At 37.9% G+C, this 17,157-nt stretch overlaps 1 protein-coding gene across 1 annotated transcript in view; it reads right to left on the minus strand.

The window, feature by feature from the left end:
* ADAMTS6 (ADAM metallopeptidase with thrombospondin type 1 motif 6) overlaps window positions 1-17,157 on the minus strand; it is a gene marked incomplete at its 3' end in the record, with an annotated part of 146,988 nt that overhangs the window by 11,107 nt on the left and 118,724 nt on the right. The window contains exons 20-21 of the mRNA XM_080637567.1: window positions 4,789-4,918; window positions 1,343-1,547 (exon numbers count right to left, since the gene is read on the minus strand). Of these exons, the coding sequence (XP_080493693.1) occupies window positions 1,343-1,547; window positions 4,789-4,918 (335 nt within the window). The remainder of the gene's footprint in view (window positions 1-1,342; window positions 1,548-4,788; window positions 4,919-17,157) is intronic.

Consider the following 17,157-nt stretch of genomic DNA (forward strand, 5'->3'; position numbering starts at 1 on the left):
TAATTACTATTTTATAAAAGCGGTTTTACACTATCCTGAGGACTTTATTTAATGTTTACAAAATGGTTTTTTTATTCTGACCAAAAAGACACAGAATTTCTTGTTAATTATCACTGAGGACCAAAAACATATGTGTGCTCAACAAGTAAATTAGCATAGAAAAGATTTGTATAATTAATTTGTATCACATATTGCATGTTTTGAGTATGAAAACAAAACTTTAGGATTTGCATTCCAGAGAAAAGTAGCAAGATTTGCCACTGGTTTCAGTGGAAGCAGTATTCAACTCTTCACTTTTTGAGTTCATTCTTGTTTTCATTTTCATGCTTCTATTAGAAAATAAAAAAATGCATATATATATATGAAAATATATATTAAAATGTTTATATGTATATTACTATAGGGATTTTAATACATTATATTTCTGGAAGCTCTGAACAGAAAAAAAAACCGCTATTTTTGTCATTACATTAAAACTGTATCTCATTAGCCAAGTCAGTTTGCCAAGCTACACCTGGCAAAATTCATTCCAGAACAAAGCTGGCTCTTTTCCACAATCCTGATTAAATACCATGACAAGCAGAAGCTTAGTCAAGGCTGAATCTTTAGATTAGAATGATTTTGCTCAAAATTACCATTCCTGCTGTACAAAAGGCTGGATATGAAGGCCTTCAGAAATTGTTCAAACTTCTTATGAGGGTGGCAATGTCGACAGCTTTGATGACGTATTAGTGAGTAATTAGTCTTGAGGAGGTAGCTAAAGGGCAATAGCATATATACAGCATACTTCTATGGCTCTGTAACTTGCCATATGGATACTATTTGTTAGTACTGAGATGATGTCTAGATGTTCCAATAAAAAATAAAGAAATAAAGTACTGTGATAATGAACGCAAAGTGCTTACGAACTATCAATGCTACAGAAGTAGTATGGTAAGAGTGTTCAACTGAACACACCCTCCCACTCATCCATTTTTTCCTTCTCACTCCTTTCTGTTCTAAGTCAGATTCCTTTTGAAAGGGCTGGAATACACTGTACTTTTTCAGGTAGCGACAAGGACCATTTAATGTCTTTTCTGCCTTGATTTTGGTGCCCTACTTCTTGTGTGAAATGCTAACTAACAGTGGGGTAAAAAATACTGTTCTGCATGTAGAACAACAAAAGAACTGACAATATAGAAGAAAAAAAAGAAGAAAATGCTCAAATACTATATCTATGAGGTTTTGAGTTCCTTATTAATCCTTTACTTAGCACAAAGTGATAGAAAATGTACTAATGTTCAGCGATCAGAGCTCTTGTCTCTGCTATTACCAATGAGCTGAAACAGCAAAATGTCCTTACTTCTGACCAGTCCAAAGCAACCCACTGTGGGGGACAGGACTGATTATTACAGGGCTCTTTTTCAATAGGCCGGTGTGTTAAACAGTTGGTATTGTCCAGTGTCTCCTCCTCAGAAGGTCCAATCTTTCTGATACAGAGAACTGTTCGTGAACGCATTCCTCCATCACAGGTCTTACTGCATTCTGACCAATCCCCTATAAACCATCTGGATAGGAAAAGTTAGGAGATTCAGTTAATGCATTTCAGAAACAGAGCAGATAATTGCACAAACCCAGAATCCAAATAGTCTAAATTACTAAATCTACATCATTGTTAAGAACACATGCATTCATAGTGAAATAAAGTAGAAAGTCAAGAGTCTTTTTACTGCAACCAAATATTCCAATAATAATACTATGCTGTATTTTTCTAGAGCAGCAATTTCCAGCCTAGGCTACAGTAGTTAGAAAGGAGTATTGAGGCTGACAAAACTGCAGCTATTTAAGTGGATTTGTACTGGAGTTGCCTGAAGTTATTTCTCTGAAAAGGGTTTGTAACTGGAAAAATCTGGGAACCACTACTGTAGGTTATAGCACAAGCTAAAGCCAAGATGGTTGCCTCCCTGGTAGAAGTCACGAGTTGTACATTTTATTTTGATCACTTTGTGTTGCCATAGAGATTACAGCAGCTGTTAATCTGTCTGTAATTATTTTTTCTTTTTTTTTTCTACTGATGAATGGTTAATGCAGCTAGAAATATTTCATCACATTGTTGAGCACATTTGGTCTTCAGAATTTCGTATGTTGATTAGATACATTTGCCTGAGTTACCCTTGCAAAGGATGAAGGTGAATTCTAGTATGCGATCACATGTTGCCAAGATGCCAAAAATACCAGGCATGTCAGTTATTGTGGATGCTCCTGGAGGTATGGTTGGAGCTGTCCCATAAGATCTGCCATTTTCTGAAGGCTGTGTCAAAAAAACCACGTGTGCTGCTATCCTGTTTTGTGTTACAGAATGTGTCATGTATGTTAAAGATCAAAACTAGATCAATGCAGAGATGCAAACAAATATGCCATATTCTGTCATTAATTTCCCAGCAAAAGAGCATTAATTTGTGATTCTTTGCCACCAAACACATGTTTTATAACAGTAGGGAGAATTAGAAGCTCTTCAGAGCTTTGGGGAAGCTGAAGTGTTACTTTTTATTTGGTATTATGATTTGCTCATGTATATTCTCAGGTACCTTTTATGTTTATACTGTATAACAAGACAGTACTATGAGAACTATGAGTTACCTGTATCAGTTCTTAAAACCTGGAACTTTAAGAGTTTGTAATAACAAACAAAATATTGTGAACAAACATAGGCTTTGCTGTGGCTCAGGGATATCAAGTGTAAGGTAACTGCATTCAGTTAGAAAGAGTGACATTTTCATAACTTTTTGTATGTACACCAGAAGGAAAGTAGAATTGTGTTAATTAAACACGGAAACATTTGGCCACTCTGTGTAAAGAGTCAATCTTACTGTGTGATAAATGTTCCAGCCAAAGGGGTCAAACTTCTCTGAGTAACTATCTGTTACTTGAACAGATTTCTTCTAGACTACTTACAGGATCAGGAATCAAGAAACCTTCCTTAAGAGTTTGGCACATGTATTCACCTTGTGGGGAACATCAGAATGGAGGCAGATGTGGACTGAACTGATGGCATACTCAAGCAGATGCTGATTAATACACACTATCCACTTTCTCTATCTTGACAACTTGAATTACACCATGTTCATCGATGTCCCTGCTGAGTACTGGATGGAGAATCCAGAAGTGTCCTGCTTTGTGGGCTGGATCCCAACACTCCATGTTTTGGGGTTTATTTTTTGTTATTAGGGTTTGTTGTTTTGTTTTTGTTAAATAATGTCAGTGCAAAAAATAAAAATTAACTAGTTTGGAATAACTATGTTTACGCTACTTATTAGAGTGCTAATTTGTTAATAGTTCAGCTGCACAAAGAAAAGGATAGAGATGTGCTCGGTAAAAAGGAACAGACCAAACACGAACACTTCCCAAGTTCTGCTCTTAAGAAATGGTGAAGAGTTTAGTTAGTGCACTTATAGCCATACTAAACAGTGTTATCCAAACAGAATCCAAGTGCATACCCTTACAGGGTAAATATGTATCTACAGACAGACTGTGGGGACAATGACTTAGACTAAGTTTAGACCTGTATGTGAGACAGCACATTCATTCAAACACACTCAAGGTATGAAGAGTGTAATGGCTTCACTTCTCTTTATGTCAAATGAGTATGGTACATGACACAAGGGGAGTAAGTATAGAAGATAATGCTCTGCCATTCTGCAACCAGTCACCACACCAGGGAAGCAGTTGATACTGTAGGAAGAAACTGGCTTCGTGAAGACCTGTTGGGATTTTAGGGCATTATAATTTTGTCTCATTTCTGCCGATGTCCCTCAAGCTACAATTTTACACTTTCTAAGAGACATTTAAGAGACCTCAGTATTTATTTGTTGGGCATTTAATCAGTATTTATGATTTCTATGCTCAATTCAAATATAGCTAGATCAACACCAAAGTAAAACTAACCAGAGCATGTGAATCAAGAAGTGTTTTATCTCAAAATGTAAGGACTGTTGTGCGCATGCTGAAATTATGTTCTAGTGCAAAACATCACTACTGTTTCTAAACAGCTTTTGTAGTAAGATTAAGTTATGCTATAGGTCCTTGCCAACCTCATTTTTGTACAAATGAGCTGCTGTGGTTTCAATTAACTTTCCAATATATAGGATACAGCTATCTTTAAAAATAAAACTAAATAGATCTAACGAAGTAGGCATCTAATCCTAAAGGCACACAGCATTACTGTACAACACTTAAGTATCCTGGAGATGAAGTCTGACAAAACTATTATCAGTAAATGGTTTGGTCTACTAGGCAGTTTCCATGTTGACCATTTCTCATGTGAAAATTTGAACCCAAATTTTAACGCAATATACTTTAAAATATGGCAATCATTTAGTACATGCATGTAAATATTTATGGCCCTGGATAACATTTATGTCATGCATGACATTCTTCAGTCACTGTTGCCTTAAGAATGGTCCCCAGTTCTACTCTGAGCAGTATTAATCTCATCTGACACTCAGACCCTAAAAAGCTGCTTTGCAAGGATGTTTCTACTTACAATATCTGAGCTGCTTTGTGTAGTTTGAAAACCAGTGCTCCTCAGTCAAATCAGACCTCCTCTAGGTCAAAGTATGTATCTTCCACAACTAATTTCAGAGAAGTACGAAACTGTAACTAAAACCCAAAACCAAATACTCTGTCTGATAAGACAGGACCCTAATAGTCAGTTAAATTTTATACACATTTGGTCAACAGGATTTATTATAGATTACAAAGATTTTTCTATCAACGCAAAACACATCCATCTTAATGATTAAGACTTACTCAGGTGGACAAGGCTCAGTGTTGCAGGCTCTTTGGTTTTCTGGAGGCTTACTGTCAGGGTCACAGTAATTGTTTTGTACAATGGAGTTGTCATCCAGCCTTTTACACACTACCTCTTGTTTCTGCACACCTTGGGATGAAATGAAACACCTTTAATTAACCATTCTTGCTCTTCTACTTCTGTAATCTCAAAAGTGGATTTTACCTATTAAATATTAACCCCACTATCCCATTTTAAGTGGCTGAATGCTGTAGGGGTGTGAATTCCAATTGCCTGAATTGCCCCCTGACCACAATACGTCTTTCGGTTTCACAGAATCACAGAATCCCAAGGGTTGGAAGGGACCTCAAAAGATCATCTAGTCCAACCCCCCTGCAAGAGCAGGGTAACCTAGAGTACATTGCACAGGAACTTGTCCAGCTGGGCCTTGAATATCTCCAACATAGGAGACTCCACAACCCCCCTGGGCAACCTGTTCCAGTGCTTTGTCACTCTCACAGTAAAGAAGTTTTCCTGATGTTCACATGGAACCTCTTATGCTCCAGTTTAAACCCATTACCCCTTGTCCTATCACTGGACATCACTGAGAAAATTTTAGGCCAACCCTAAGACAGAGGATTTAAAACGGCTGTTGTTTTCCAAAACAAAAGGAATATATTTATAGATTTACTAACAGATTGTTTTTATTTGTATATTGCACAAAATCAATTTTCTGCCTACCCTCCTCTCCTAGTAAAACACACTTAAATTTCTGAAGAAAACATCAACAAATAGAATGTGGTCACACTTCAATGGAGAATTATTGTTTATGTGCTCTGGTTTAAAATAACCCAGCAATACTGGGAAACAGTGTTGCATTTTTATACATGTTATTCTATAAACATTTTCTTCATTAAAATAGTAGAAGAATTATTCATTCTGAAATACGCAGCTTGTTTCTGTGAACACTCATTTTGTCTGGCGCTCCCAGCTCCTCTTTCACTGTTAACCATCAACAGGGCAGTTCAGATCTGATTAATATTCCCAAACCATAACAACCTACCAATGCCAAGGCTACATCATAACGTAGAATACTGAGCATTTTCTGATTTTTAAAAAAACAGGATCTGAAGAAAGGCATTAAAGTGCCACTGATGCGACAACAGTGCAGCTCAGAGTATTGTTGTAAAGAGTAGTACATATGACCTACTCCTCTCTTGTTAAAACAAGCCATATGGTGTTTGCTAGCATAAAAACACTGTGGATCCACAGTTCATATGCAGGTCTTATTGAACATGAGTAATCATAATGCTGAAGTAATAGGATTATCTGTATGATAGAAGTTGCAAAAATCCCTGATCCTTTCTTAAAAAGAGAAGCAATTACTTTTCCAACATGTGAAATAAATAGGGATTAAACCACTGTGGCTTCAAATGTCTGCCAACTTTACTTTACAGCCCTCTCTCCATTTTAATACAAGTTTTTTATAGGAGATAGATGTGCAGTAATAAAAATAATTATATAAGTATGTTTTTCAGACACTAAACATCCCACTAAAAACATGAGATTTCTTTCACCAGGTATTTGTAGTCCTTTTGCTCATTTTAAGCAAGCTAAACAACTTGCCTTGCAATTGCTTCTTTTATTATTCATTATGGACAAGAATAAAATCTCCCACTTTGGTTCCTAAAACATGACTTATATGAAATTCAGGTGTTTAATTCCAACAGTGAGTCAAGCCTAGCCTTGAGATACCTGAAGTTTGGCCCTCAGAGCATCTGGCTTGGCTATGAACAGAAGTCTCCCAGCCTATAAACAAATGAAATGTCTTCATGATGTAACGTGTGAAGGACATTGTTCCCAATGGTCATGAGTTTTGAGGATGGCATGCACTCCCCCAGGGGGCTGCAAATGCAGGAGTAAGTACAAACCCTTCTCATTCTAAGGGGATTCCAAATTCCCATGAGCACATCATAACTTCTGATACTTGGTGGTAATTTAGCTAATGTGGCAAGACTGTGTTTTCTAGTTTTTTATTTGCTTAGAGCCTGATATAAAATTCTTAAACCATCTTGAAGACAAGGATGAAAATCCATACCTGCCTGTGCTAGACCAGTGTCTTATTTTCTGGTTGCAGATCAAACCCCTTGCCTTCGTGCCATGAGCTCCTCCTGAATCTCGCCCTGGCTGCACTGTTGCCCAGAATGGGTATTAAGAATACCTTCTCTTTCCCTGCCTTCTTAGACCTCTCAACTTTCTATGGCACACAGTTAAAAGTACTCTTCTGGAGATGTACTTCCAGTGGAAATCTCTTCTCTCTGCAACAGCAAATTGCTACTGTCATGGCATCCCACAAAACACGTTTATTATCCTTCATATCCCTCAGCCTCATCTCTGTGCCTGGCAAAATCTTGGAGCAGATTCTCCTGGAAGGCATGCTAAGGCACATGAAAAACAACAAGGTGCTTGGTGACAGCCAGCATGGCTTCACTAAGGGGAAATCCTGCCTGACCAATTTGGTGCCCTTCTATGATGGGGCTACAAAACTGATGGACAGGGGTAGAGCAGTTGATGTCATCTACCTGGACTTGTGCAAAGCCTTCGACACTGTCCCGCATGACATCCTTGTCTCTAAATTGGAGAGACATCAATTTGATGGGTGGACCACTCAGTGGATAAAGAACTGGCTGGATGGCCGCACGCAAACAGTTGTGGTCAATGGCTCAATGTCTGGCTGGAGACCAGTAACGAGTGGTGTCCCTCAGGGATCGGTGTTGGGACTGGTCTTGTTCAACGTCTTTGTTGGTGACATGGACAGTGGGATTGAGTGCGCCCTCAGCAAGTTTGCCGATGACACCAAGCTGTGTGGTTCGGTTGACACGCCAGAGGGAAGGGATGCCATCCAGAGGGACTTTGACATGCTTGTGAGGTGGGCTGACGCCAACCTTATGAAGTTTAACCATGCCAAGTGCAAGGTCCTACACCTGGGTCAGGGCAATCCCAGGCACAGCTACAGGTTGGGCAAAGAAGAGATTCAGAACAGCCCTGCAGAGAAGTACCTGGGAGTGTTGGTCGATGAGAAAATGAACACGAGACGGCTTCAGTGTGCACTCGCAGCCCAGAAAACCAACCATATCTTGGGCTGCATCAAAGGAGCATGACCAGCAGGTCGAAGAAGGTGATCCTGCCTCTCTACTCTGCTCTCATGAGACCTCACTTGGAGTATTGTGTGCAGTTCTGGTGTCCTCAACATAAAAAGCACATGGAACTGTTGGAAGAAGTCCAGAGGAGGGCCACAAGGATGATCAGGGGACTGGAGCACCTCCCCTATGAAGATAGGCTGAGAAAGTTGGGGCTGTTCAGCCTGGAGAAGAGAAGGCTGCATGGAGACCTCATAGCAGCCTTCCAGTATCTGAAGGGGGCCTACAAGGATGCTGCGGATGGACTATTCATCAGGGACTGTAGTGACAGGACAAGGGGTAACAGGTTCAAACTTAAACAGGGGAAGTTTAGATTGGATATACGGAAGAAATTCTTTACTGAGAGGGTGGTGAGGCACTGGAATGGGTTGCCCAGGGTGGTTGTGAATGCTCCACCCTTGGCAGTGTTCAAGGCCAGGTTGGATGAGGCCTTGGGTGGCATGGTTTAGTGTGAGGTGTCCCTGCCCATGGCAGGGGGGCTTGGAACTGTATGATCTTAAGGTCCTTTCCAACCCTAACTATTCTATGATTCTATATAAAAACTGCCTTATTAATTCAAATACTCCCAGGCAAACCCATCAGTCTGGATTCTAAGCATGTAAAAATGTTCCATGTGCCCTCAGCTCTAATGCTGACATTCCTGACAAGCAGGAGGGAAATTAGATTCATCACTCAACATACCATTTCTTACAGGATGACTGTTTAGCAGGTGAGAACTTTGTATCGGCCCTCAAAACCACCTGCCTCATCACCTCACTTCAAAATCATTAACAATGTTGAGACCAAAAATGCTTAATGCTGGAGTCCTCACTCTGCTGCAGCACTTAAAGCCAGAGTCTGAAGTTTTGCTCCTGGGATACGTGCTTTTTGATTACAGCTACATGTAACCTTCACAAAGTAAGGACTTTAAATCAAGCTGCAAATAATTTCACACATCTGATATCTTAGGTTAACCATAAACATCACAGTTATTTTAAAGTAAGTTTTATTTATGAAAAAGATATTAATATGAGACATATCTTGCAGGTGAGCCAGGTAAACCAATCAAGTTCTTTTTTCTACAGGTATCAAACAGCAGAGAAGGCTACCAGAGTACTTTCCAAGTGTATCCTACATACCAAATCTACCTGAACAAGCTAAAAAACCCAACCATTTTTGAATACTATTCAACCTCCATTTTTTTTCCTTTCAATTTATGTCCTTTACATGTTGGAAAAAAATAATTTTGCTAGATAGTTAGACCCTGTTGGAATTGAGCAACAACTCAAATCATTAGCACGGGGGACCCTCAAGGGCCTGAAGTACAAGCCTACACAGCTGTTGGTTGATTATGTTAACATACAGATGTTCTCTTTCAGGTATTCATGTATCAGATATCAAAGACTTGAGAGCTTCACATCAAGATATTCAATTTATAGCATTCTCAGCACCTAATATTTCAATTACATGAACTGATATAAAGCTGAAAGTCAGTGAGATCTTGCACTGTAAGGGCAATTAAATAACCTTAGAACAAAGGAGTTTGGAATATACATGTAGAAGCAACGCCTTTCTATTGTTGGGAGTCACTCTATGTAACCCCTTTCATAAACTGATCAAGGTCCACTTCAATCCCACGTACATTTTTCTTTTCTGAACTTCTCACTTGTGACCACTAAAAGCATTCCAATTTCCATTCTAGATGAATTAATTGCCAAGTTAGTTTTTTTTTTTCATTAAAAACATTCTTTCAGTTTAAGTAACTTTATTGTGTTAACCAACTCAACTCTTGCAGTCTCTGTGCTGTTAGGTAGACCATTCCTTTGATCAGCCTCCTTTGATAAGCCTCACAACACTTCCACAAACCTGCTCACACCTGAGTTTACTACAGCCACAATAGAGTTCAGTTTAAGTAACTTTATTGTGTTAATCAACTAACTTTTGCAGTATCTGTGTTGTTAGGTAGACCATTGCTCTGATCATGATAAGCCTCACAACACTTCCACAAACCTCCTCACATCTGAGTTTACTACAGCTACAGTAGAAACTGTGCCTAGTACTCCAACGTGATTTTATTACTGACTTATGCAGTGTCATTTATACTTCTAAAGAAATATATCCTAAAATTAAATCTGCTTTTATCAGGGTTACAACATATCCCAGTCTTTCCTATGTCTTCTAGCACTGCACTGTCAGCATATTTCTACTTTTTGTGCTGCCCTATTTGTCACTTATTTCTACATCTTTATACTTCTTCAAAACTTCAAATCGGTTAGTAGTTTTCTCTCTCTAAATATATATATACGTACACAGATATGCAGAGTGACAAGTTATTTTCTTTGGTTTTGTACTCCTTTAGTACTATTTTAGTAGACAAAAGACATCAATTGCAGCATGAGAGAGAAAAATGTTGGGTTTATCTCTTTCTTTGGTTCTTAACAGATAAGTGGAAGATCTAAGTATTTGAGAAGCTGTGAAAAGATTATTTCACTTTAAATTCCATAATCTATGCAAACATTGCCAACAGATGAATATTATTAAAATCAGCTATGACAACCTTAGTAGGAGTATTTCTTTTGCAATTTTCTACTTAAATATCACTATGACAAGAAATAGTATTTTAAAGGCCTAGCCAAACAGCAATGCAACTAACATGGTGCTGTTAGCTGACATAGAATTAATGTTCAGCTCAACTGCTGAATAATTATTTATCCTTTCTATCACAAGCTGCCTTAGCTCTCTTGGTGGCTGATGAAATAGGCTGAATGCTGCCTTCATAATGGTATTTCTGTCAAATATAATTATTTAAAAATAATTTATATGTATTTTAGAATAAAGCATTTTAATAATGTGTACTATTCTTGCAAGGACATTTATGGGATAGTATAGATAGTAATGTTTTGACTGAATTTCCTACTGGCATCAGACACATTTCCTTCTAGGCTTTAGCTAAAAATTGGCAGCCTCAGTAAATTCATTTCTGAGGAGCTATGTAGTAATAAAGTATTCTGAAGTACTATGAACACAAAGTTATCATTGTGCTCATTTTTAAAACAAATGTAAGCCAGATGTGTTATTTATTGAATCTGTCAGGTAGCATATCATCCATAAGACAGTATTCACCACTAATCACTCACACAGTGAAGAACTTTTAATCCACACTAGGAGACATATTAATACTGTTTTAAAATATACTTCAGCATCTTCCCATACAGTAGGTATACTTTGCATCTTTCTGTACTAATTACAGTGTTATTTAAAATAAAATCTCAGAAACAAAATTCAAATTCTAACTTAGACAAGAAAAAGAAATGGAAAAAACTAGAAGTACAGCTTTTACCCAGACAACAGCTACAACTTGGTTAAGCCCCCTGGGCCTTGAAGAAACTCTTTTTAAGTAATCAACTCTTCCCTGAGTATATGGTCTCTCTTAAAATAATCTAAAAGCACCGCTAAACAAGGTCATTTAAACTCTCGGGGGACTAATTACAAGCAGTTAGACAGAAACATTCTCCTTTCAAATCTACAGATTTATAGTTTATGATAAAATGTCCTCATGACTGGTCAATGCAATTCTAATAGAAAACAAAACTCCAGTGGTTTAATGACCATAATCTCCAGAGAACTGAGATGTTTTGCAGATTTCAATTCACAAATAGTCTGCATGACTTTCAGCAGCCAATTTTTATATTACATGAAACACATTTTATTCTTAAATTAAAACTGCAGGCATGTAAATGTTATATCTATTTTTAAAAGCAATCCCAAAAACTGTGGTTTGCTATTGCAACAGTTAATTATAAAGATGCCAATACCAATACATGGTGAATCCTGTATCGCTAAAACTAGCGCATGCTGGTTAACCCAGACATACTTTCTGAGCTCACTCATCAGATCACAAGATGTTCATCACAGAGCCAAACTTACATTTTTCTTGATGAGCACAAGTATGTTTTATTAGTCTAAAGACAGTTTCATAATTCATTTAAGGACATGAAAAAAACACATAGTAGGCACAAAAGTGATGAGCAACAAAGAAAACTGGATGGCAATAAATTTACTTATGAAAGTATACTGACTATGTCATAAAAACCCCATGAATATCTACGACATTTAACTCATCTGGAGATGAACTCTAAGAAAACGAATGATCAAAACCAATGCTAAAACCAATGGTAAATTCCAGATAACAAATGCTGTCATTTGTTCCCATTTACTGCTAGAATTATTAAGCATGGAAGAAATTAAAAAAAGGAGGGCATGCACTCATTGGAGTTTATTTTTAAATGTATACAGAAGTAAAAACACAGAGAAGGTTTTTTTCTTTCACTGGATTTTTTTTGAACAATAGCACCAGCAGTCACTTCCTTATTAAGCATACTTAAGGATACACTTGCTACAAGATAACATATACGGTGAGACAGGCATGACAGTAAAATAAACTACAACTCTATCATCTGTAAGCAATATATATCACCTTTTCCTATTTTAGTACTTCCTTCTTTTCTTTCCAGCCATCTTTTTATTGATTTGCTGTTTCTATGTATTCTACTTTTCCCTTTCTCAGACCTTCTCATTAAATAATAGTTTCTTAAGGAAAATATGTTGTTGTCATTATTTTTTCTGAATTCCAGTGAACTGTTCAACTGCTCACCTATTCACACTCCCATCCATCCATCCATCCATCCATCCATCCATCCATCCATCCATCCATCCATCCATCCACACTGTGGCTGCCCCATCCCTGGCAGTGTTCAAGGCCAGGCTGGCTGGGGCTTAGAGCAACCCGCTTTAGTGGAAGGTGTCCCTGACAATGGCAGGACAGCGGGTGCTGGAACCAGATGATCTTTAAAGTCCCTTCCAACTCAAACCGTTCCATGATCCTATGATTCTGAATTCCTTGTTCTCTCCTCCCTCTGTACATTCTGGTGTTCTCTGGAATAGTTTTCCTGTAGTTATGTGTAAGTCTGACACACCTATAAAGACCTATATATAAGATAGTAACAAATTTCCTTCTGAAAACTCTTGACTCAGAGTAGAACAGTTATCAGTAAACTTTAAGGAAAAAGGCAATTAATATTGAGAATACATGTAGCTAAGTTTAACGTAATGTTCCCGGACAGGAAGAACTAGCTCAGATACTCTGTATTTTAAAGAAATGTTTTTCAATATAGAAAATACTGGTTCTAGTGTCCAAAAAGAAGAGCTGCAGTTCTAGATTTCCAAGCCTATGAACAGACACTAAGACGTGCTAAAATTGAATGAAATTATATTCTCATCCTACATATGAGTACATGAATATAAGGAAAAAAAAAAGTTGTCTGTTAACAGGCAAACTTATTTAACTACCGAGAAAATCTGAAAAACCTATTCTTAGAAAAACATAAGAAAATACCAAAATAAACCTCAGACTTTGGAAACTTGATTCTGCTTGGTCCACTGTACAGAAGGTGATGTTCACTGGCAGAGAAAACTATGAATATTGTTCTTTTCCCCTTTAACTTGAATGACACTATGAAATACACAGTTTACTATCTCTCAGGAAAGAAATTCTAACTTCCTTCTGCTTTTCAGAGGCAGTCTAAATATGTTAACTGTTTCACAAACTTTATCTCCTAGACCACTTTATGAATACTACAGGGGAAGAGGAGGCACAATGTCTGTAGTGGAAAGCGTCCATCGATTTCACGTGCTTGGCTGAGTTTTCAGAATACTTTGCTTTATGCACAGTTCATGCAGTGATGAACGATGAACTGATAATTAACAAGTAAGACTGTAATGTATGCTTTGAGTTGCTCAGTATCAAATGAGAACCACAGATGGGAGGCAGGAATAAAATCCAGAGCTCTCACACTGTTGTAATCAGGAAACCCTCCTATCTACCATTCCATTTACCATGCTCTTCCTATTCTGCAAAACTGAGACAAGCCTTAGAACAGAGGTCCTGTTTGAAAAGTTAAAGCACTTTTACTGTTCAGATGTGACTTGTCAGAACAGCAGAGATGAACAAAACAGAAAAGTCCAGTGGGAAAAGAGCATGTTAACATCTAACGAAAGATTGTAGGCTGTTCCTAGCTTGCTGTTAGCTTGCTTCTTGGCATCTGACAGCTCTAGAACCTTCTCCAAGGCAAGGCCTACAAGCAGCTCTAGGAACAGCTGAATGCAGTGAATTGCTCTCAAAATACTATGATGAGACTGCACAAAATTGCACACTTCTGCAACATCAAATACTCCAAAACTACTTAAACTTTGCGCTGCCAAAATACTGTTCTTGCTTTTGTGTTCTGCTTGGTGACGTTCAGCACACATCCTCAAGTTCACAATACAGAAATATCAATTTAGTAGGCCGTAACGCAGTTCTTACGATTTTTTAGATCCTTTGAATTAAAAAACATACCTCAACTATGTTTTAAGCATCATAGACTTTGTCAAATAGTATGCAATGCAGATGCAGTCAGTCCGATTTAGAGAGCATTAGGCTGGAGTAGTGAGAAGTGTATATGAACTAGGCCTGCGACACGGCCTTAGAGAATGGTCCCTGCTCAACAGGCCTCTGTTTCATGAACAGCCAGAACCTCAAAAAACATAACTGTCAGTTCCTGGCTTCTAAATACTTGCTATTTTTATGTTCTTTTAAGGCACCTTTTGAAGTGTTACATATACCTACAATTGTGACATAATGTTAAAAAACAGGCATGTTCAGAGATGAACAAAAAAATGTGCTGACTAGAACTTAGATCTGCCTACAACCTTGATATGAAGGCGTATCTGGCTCTGCATCATCTAGAGCTTTTTGGATCAAGATATGATCAAGATATATCAGAAATCAGAGCTGACGGGGGCAAGTTATTAACGAACAAATTCCTGAGACATGCAGGAGGTATAGGAATAGGTGTGATGTTCCCACCAAGAGCATTGGATGCGATGGGGTAAATGCCAAAAGAGTCTCCTTCAAAAAGAACAACTACTCTATCGACGTCTGACCCCAAAGCCCATGGTTTCGATCCCAGTAAATGGGCAGAAGAAATGACAAAAGCCAAAGTATAGGGTCAGATCATATGATCAGCCTTGATCAGTGTATCCACTACAGGGAGCTACATGAACTACAGTAACAGGCAGGAAGATGTTGATGCCCTAATTTGTTTGCTGTTTGTCCCAAAGTGACTATATTTTTTTTTTTAACTTCATGAGTAAAAAAATAATTTCCATACTAATATTCCCCACTTACTGTCTTTTTTTTTTACTTTCGGTCAAAAATTCTTTAACTGTTAAATACTTTGTTCTCCTCTGATACAGAGCAAAATGTCTCTCCTAAAGACAGCTCAAAAAAATAGAACTTCAGTAACAGACTTCATAATGAACCTACAGAAATAAGCAAAGCCATGCAGTGGTTTCGTTTCTACGTTTTCTCAACACTCCATGTTTATATTGGCCAAATTTTCCAGTTATGGTCCCTGTCTCTACCACCTTTGTCTTCCTTTTCTTTTTCCCTGACTCAGTTCCTTTTTAAAATTTTGTCTTCTTTTGGCACATGGAGAAAGGTGTTTCATAAACTGCAGGGAATAGCAAGTACTCATATGAACAAAGCAGATACAGTTTTAACAAGAATTACAGCTACAATGAAATATTTATTCCTTGAGCACAGAGCTCAGTGAAAATACGTGACCATAATATATCCTCATACTAAGCTGAAAGGAAGGAAAGACAAGTGCCTTACGGTTTATCCACTACAAGCTATTGAAAATAATACACCCCAAAAAAAAATTTGAAATTAATAAACATATACAGTTTTCAGGGATGCACAGATCTTCCATTAAAAGTTAATTAAGTCAAAATGTTTTAACCTAGAGAAGTGCCTCTTCCTTCAGAGCCAATTATTTGTTCATGTTTACACTGTCAAATCTGTGAAATGACAATGACCTACATGACAGAAAACCCATGGCTAAAATTCTGTCTCTACCTAAACTAACGGGAGTTCTCCCATTGACTTCAAAAAGATCATTAACTCATTGCTATCACAGAAATATGATTTGGCAGTACTTGTAAGGTTCTATTACTTGGAACTGTCTTTCGCTATGAGCTAGGCACTTCCCATCTTTATATTACATCTTTAAAATGTTCCTTTGCCTACCAGACTCACCATTACTAGAACAGTAGTTAAAAAAGCAATCTGTCACTCAGGATTCCACAAATGAACAATAAAAAATATAGGAGAAAGTTAGTACCTTCCTCTATTTTGTTTTGAGACTTTCTCGAGTGGCACAGAAAATAATTAGTGATGTCCTCTGTGTATTACATATGGCAAACCAAAGAGCTGTATTTAAAAAAGTGAACAACTAGTAACAGCCACAGCTGGTTCCAGCAGAAAAATGAGTCACAATGGTTCCAAACATGAATACCTCCAGTAGCCACAAAAAAAGCAAGAAAAGGACAAATATGTGGTCCAAGGGTTCTTTAAAAAACCATGGTGTCTTCCTCTTGCTATGGGCAGTGAACAGTACAGTAGAAAAATGAAAATCTGAGGTGGACTTAGAGCGCTCTTCCGTATCTTCTGAAACAGTTATGTTGGTGAGATGATGCAGTCTCTAGACAGAAGACAGATACTGTTCACACAGCACTTCTACCCACTAGTCCATGCAGCAGCAATGGTGCCGGCTTTGAAGGAAGCCAACTGTCCTGCTTTCCCACAGACAGAGTTAAGAATTGCATTGGTGGCCACTAGAGGGAGGATTAGGAATATAGTAAATTGAGGGTAAAAGGCACCCAGGATGAACCACATGGTACAATCTACAAATTCCCCCACTGCTGCCAAAGGGCAACAATTCTTTAGATACTGCTATGGGCTGGGAAGTATTATCCAGTTGTTATCATCTGCTACAGAGGACCTGCCAGTATACATCCTGAACTTTGGGGGCTGGAGGATAGGAGGGCTGACTAGGATCATGTGAAGCAATACCTACAAACACACAAAGACACAACCTTTTATTTACAGATGCCTTATTTGCCTTCTGGTTTTTAATCTCCTTACTTAAAACTTCTGATGTCCTTTATCAAGAAAGCTCCTGCTAAAAGCAAACGCACCAGCTTCAAGACAGACTCAGAGGAAGCATCATCAGAAAAACACACTGTCCCAAGATACACTTGTATATAACAAAAAACATCTGAACATATTAGAAGTACTTGAAACCAACAAAACCCCATTGTGATAAA

This window comes from Psittacula echo, assembly GCF_963264785.1.
Source record: "Psittacula echo genome assembly, chromosome: Z".
In the NCBI taxonomy this organism is placed as follows: Eukaryota; Metazoa; Chordata; class Aves; order Psittaciformes; family Psittacidae; genus Psittacula; species Psittacula echo.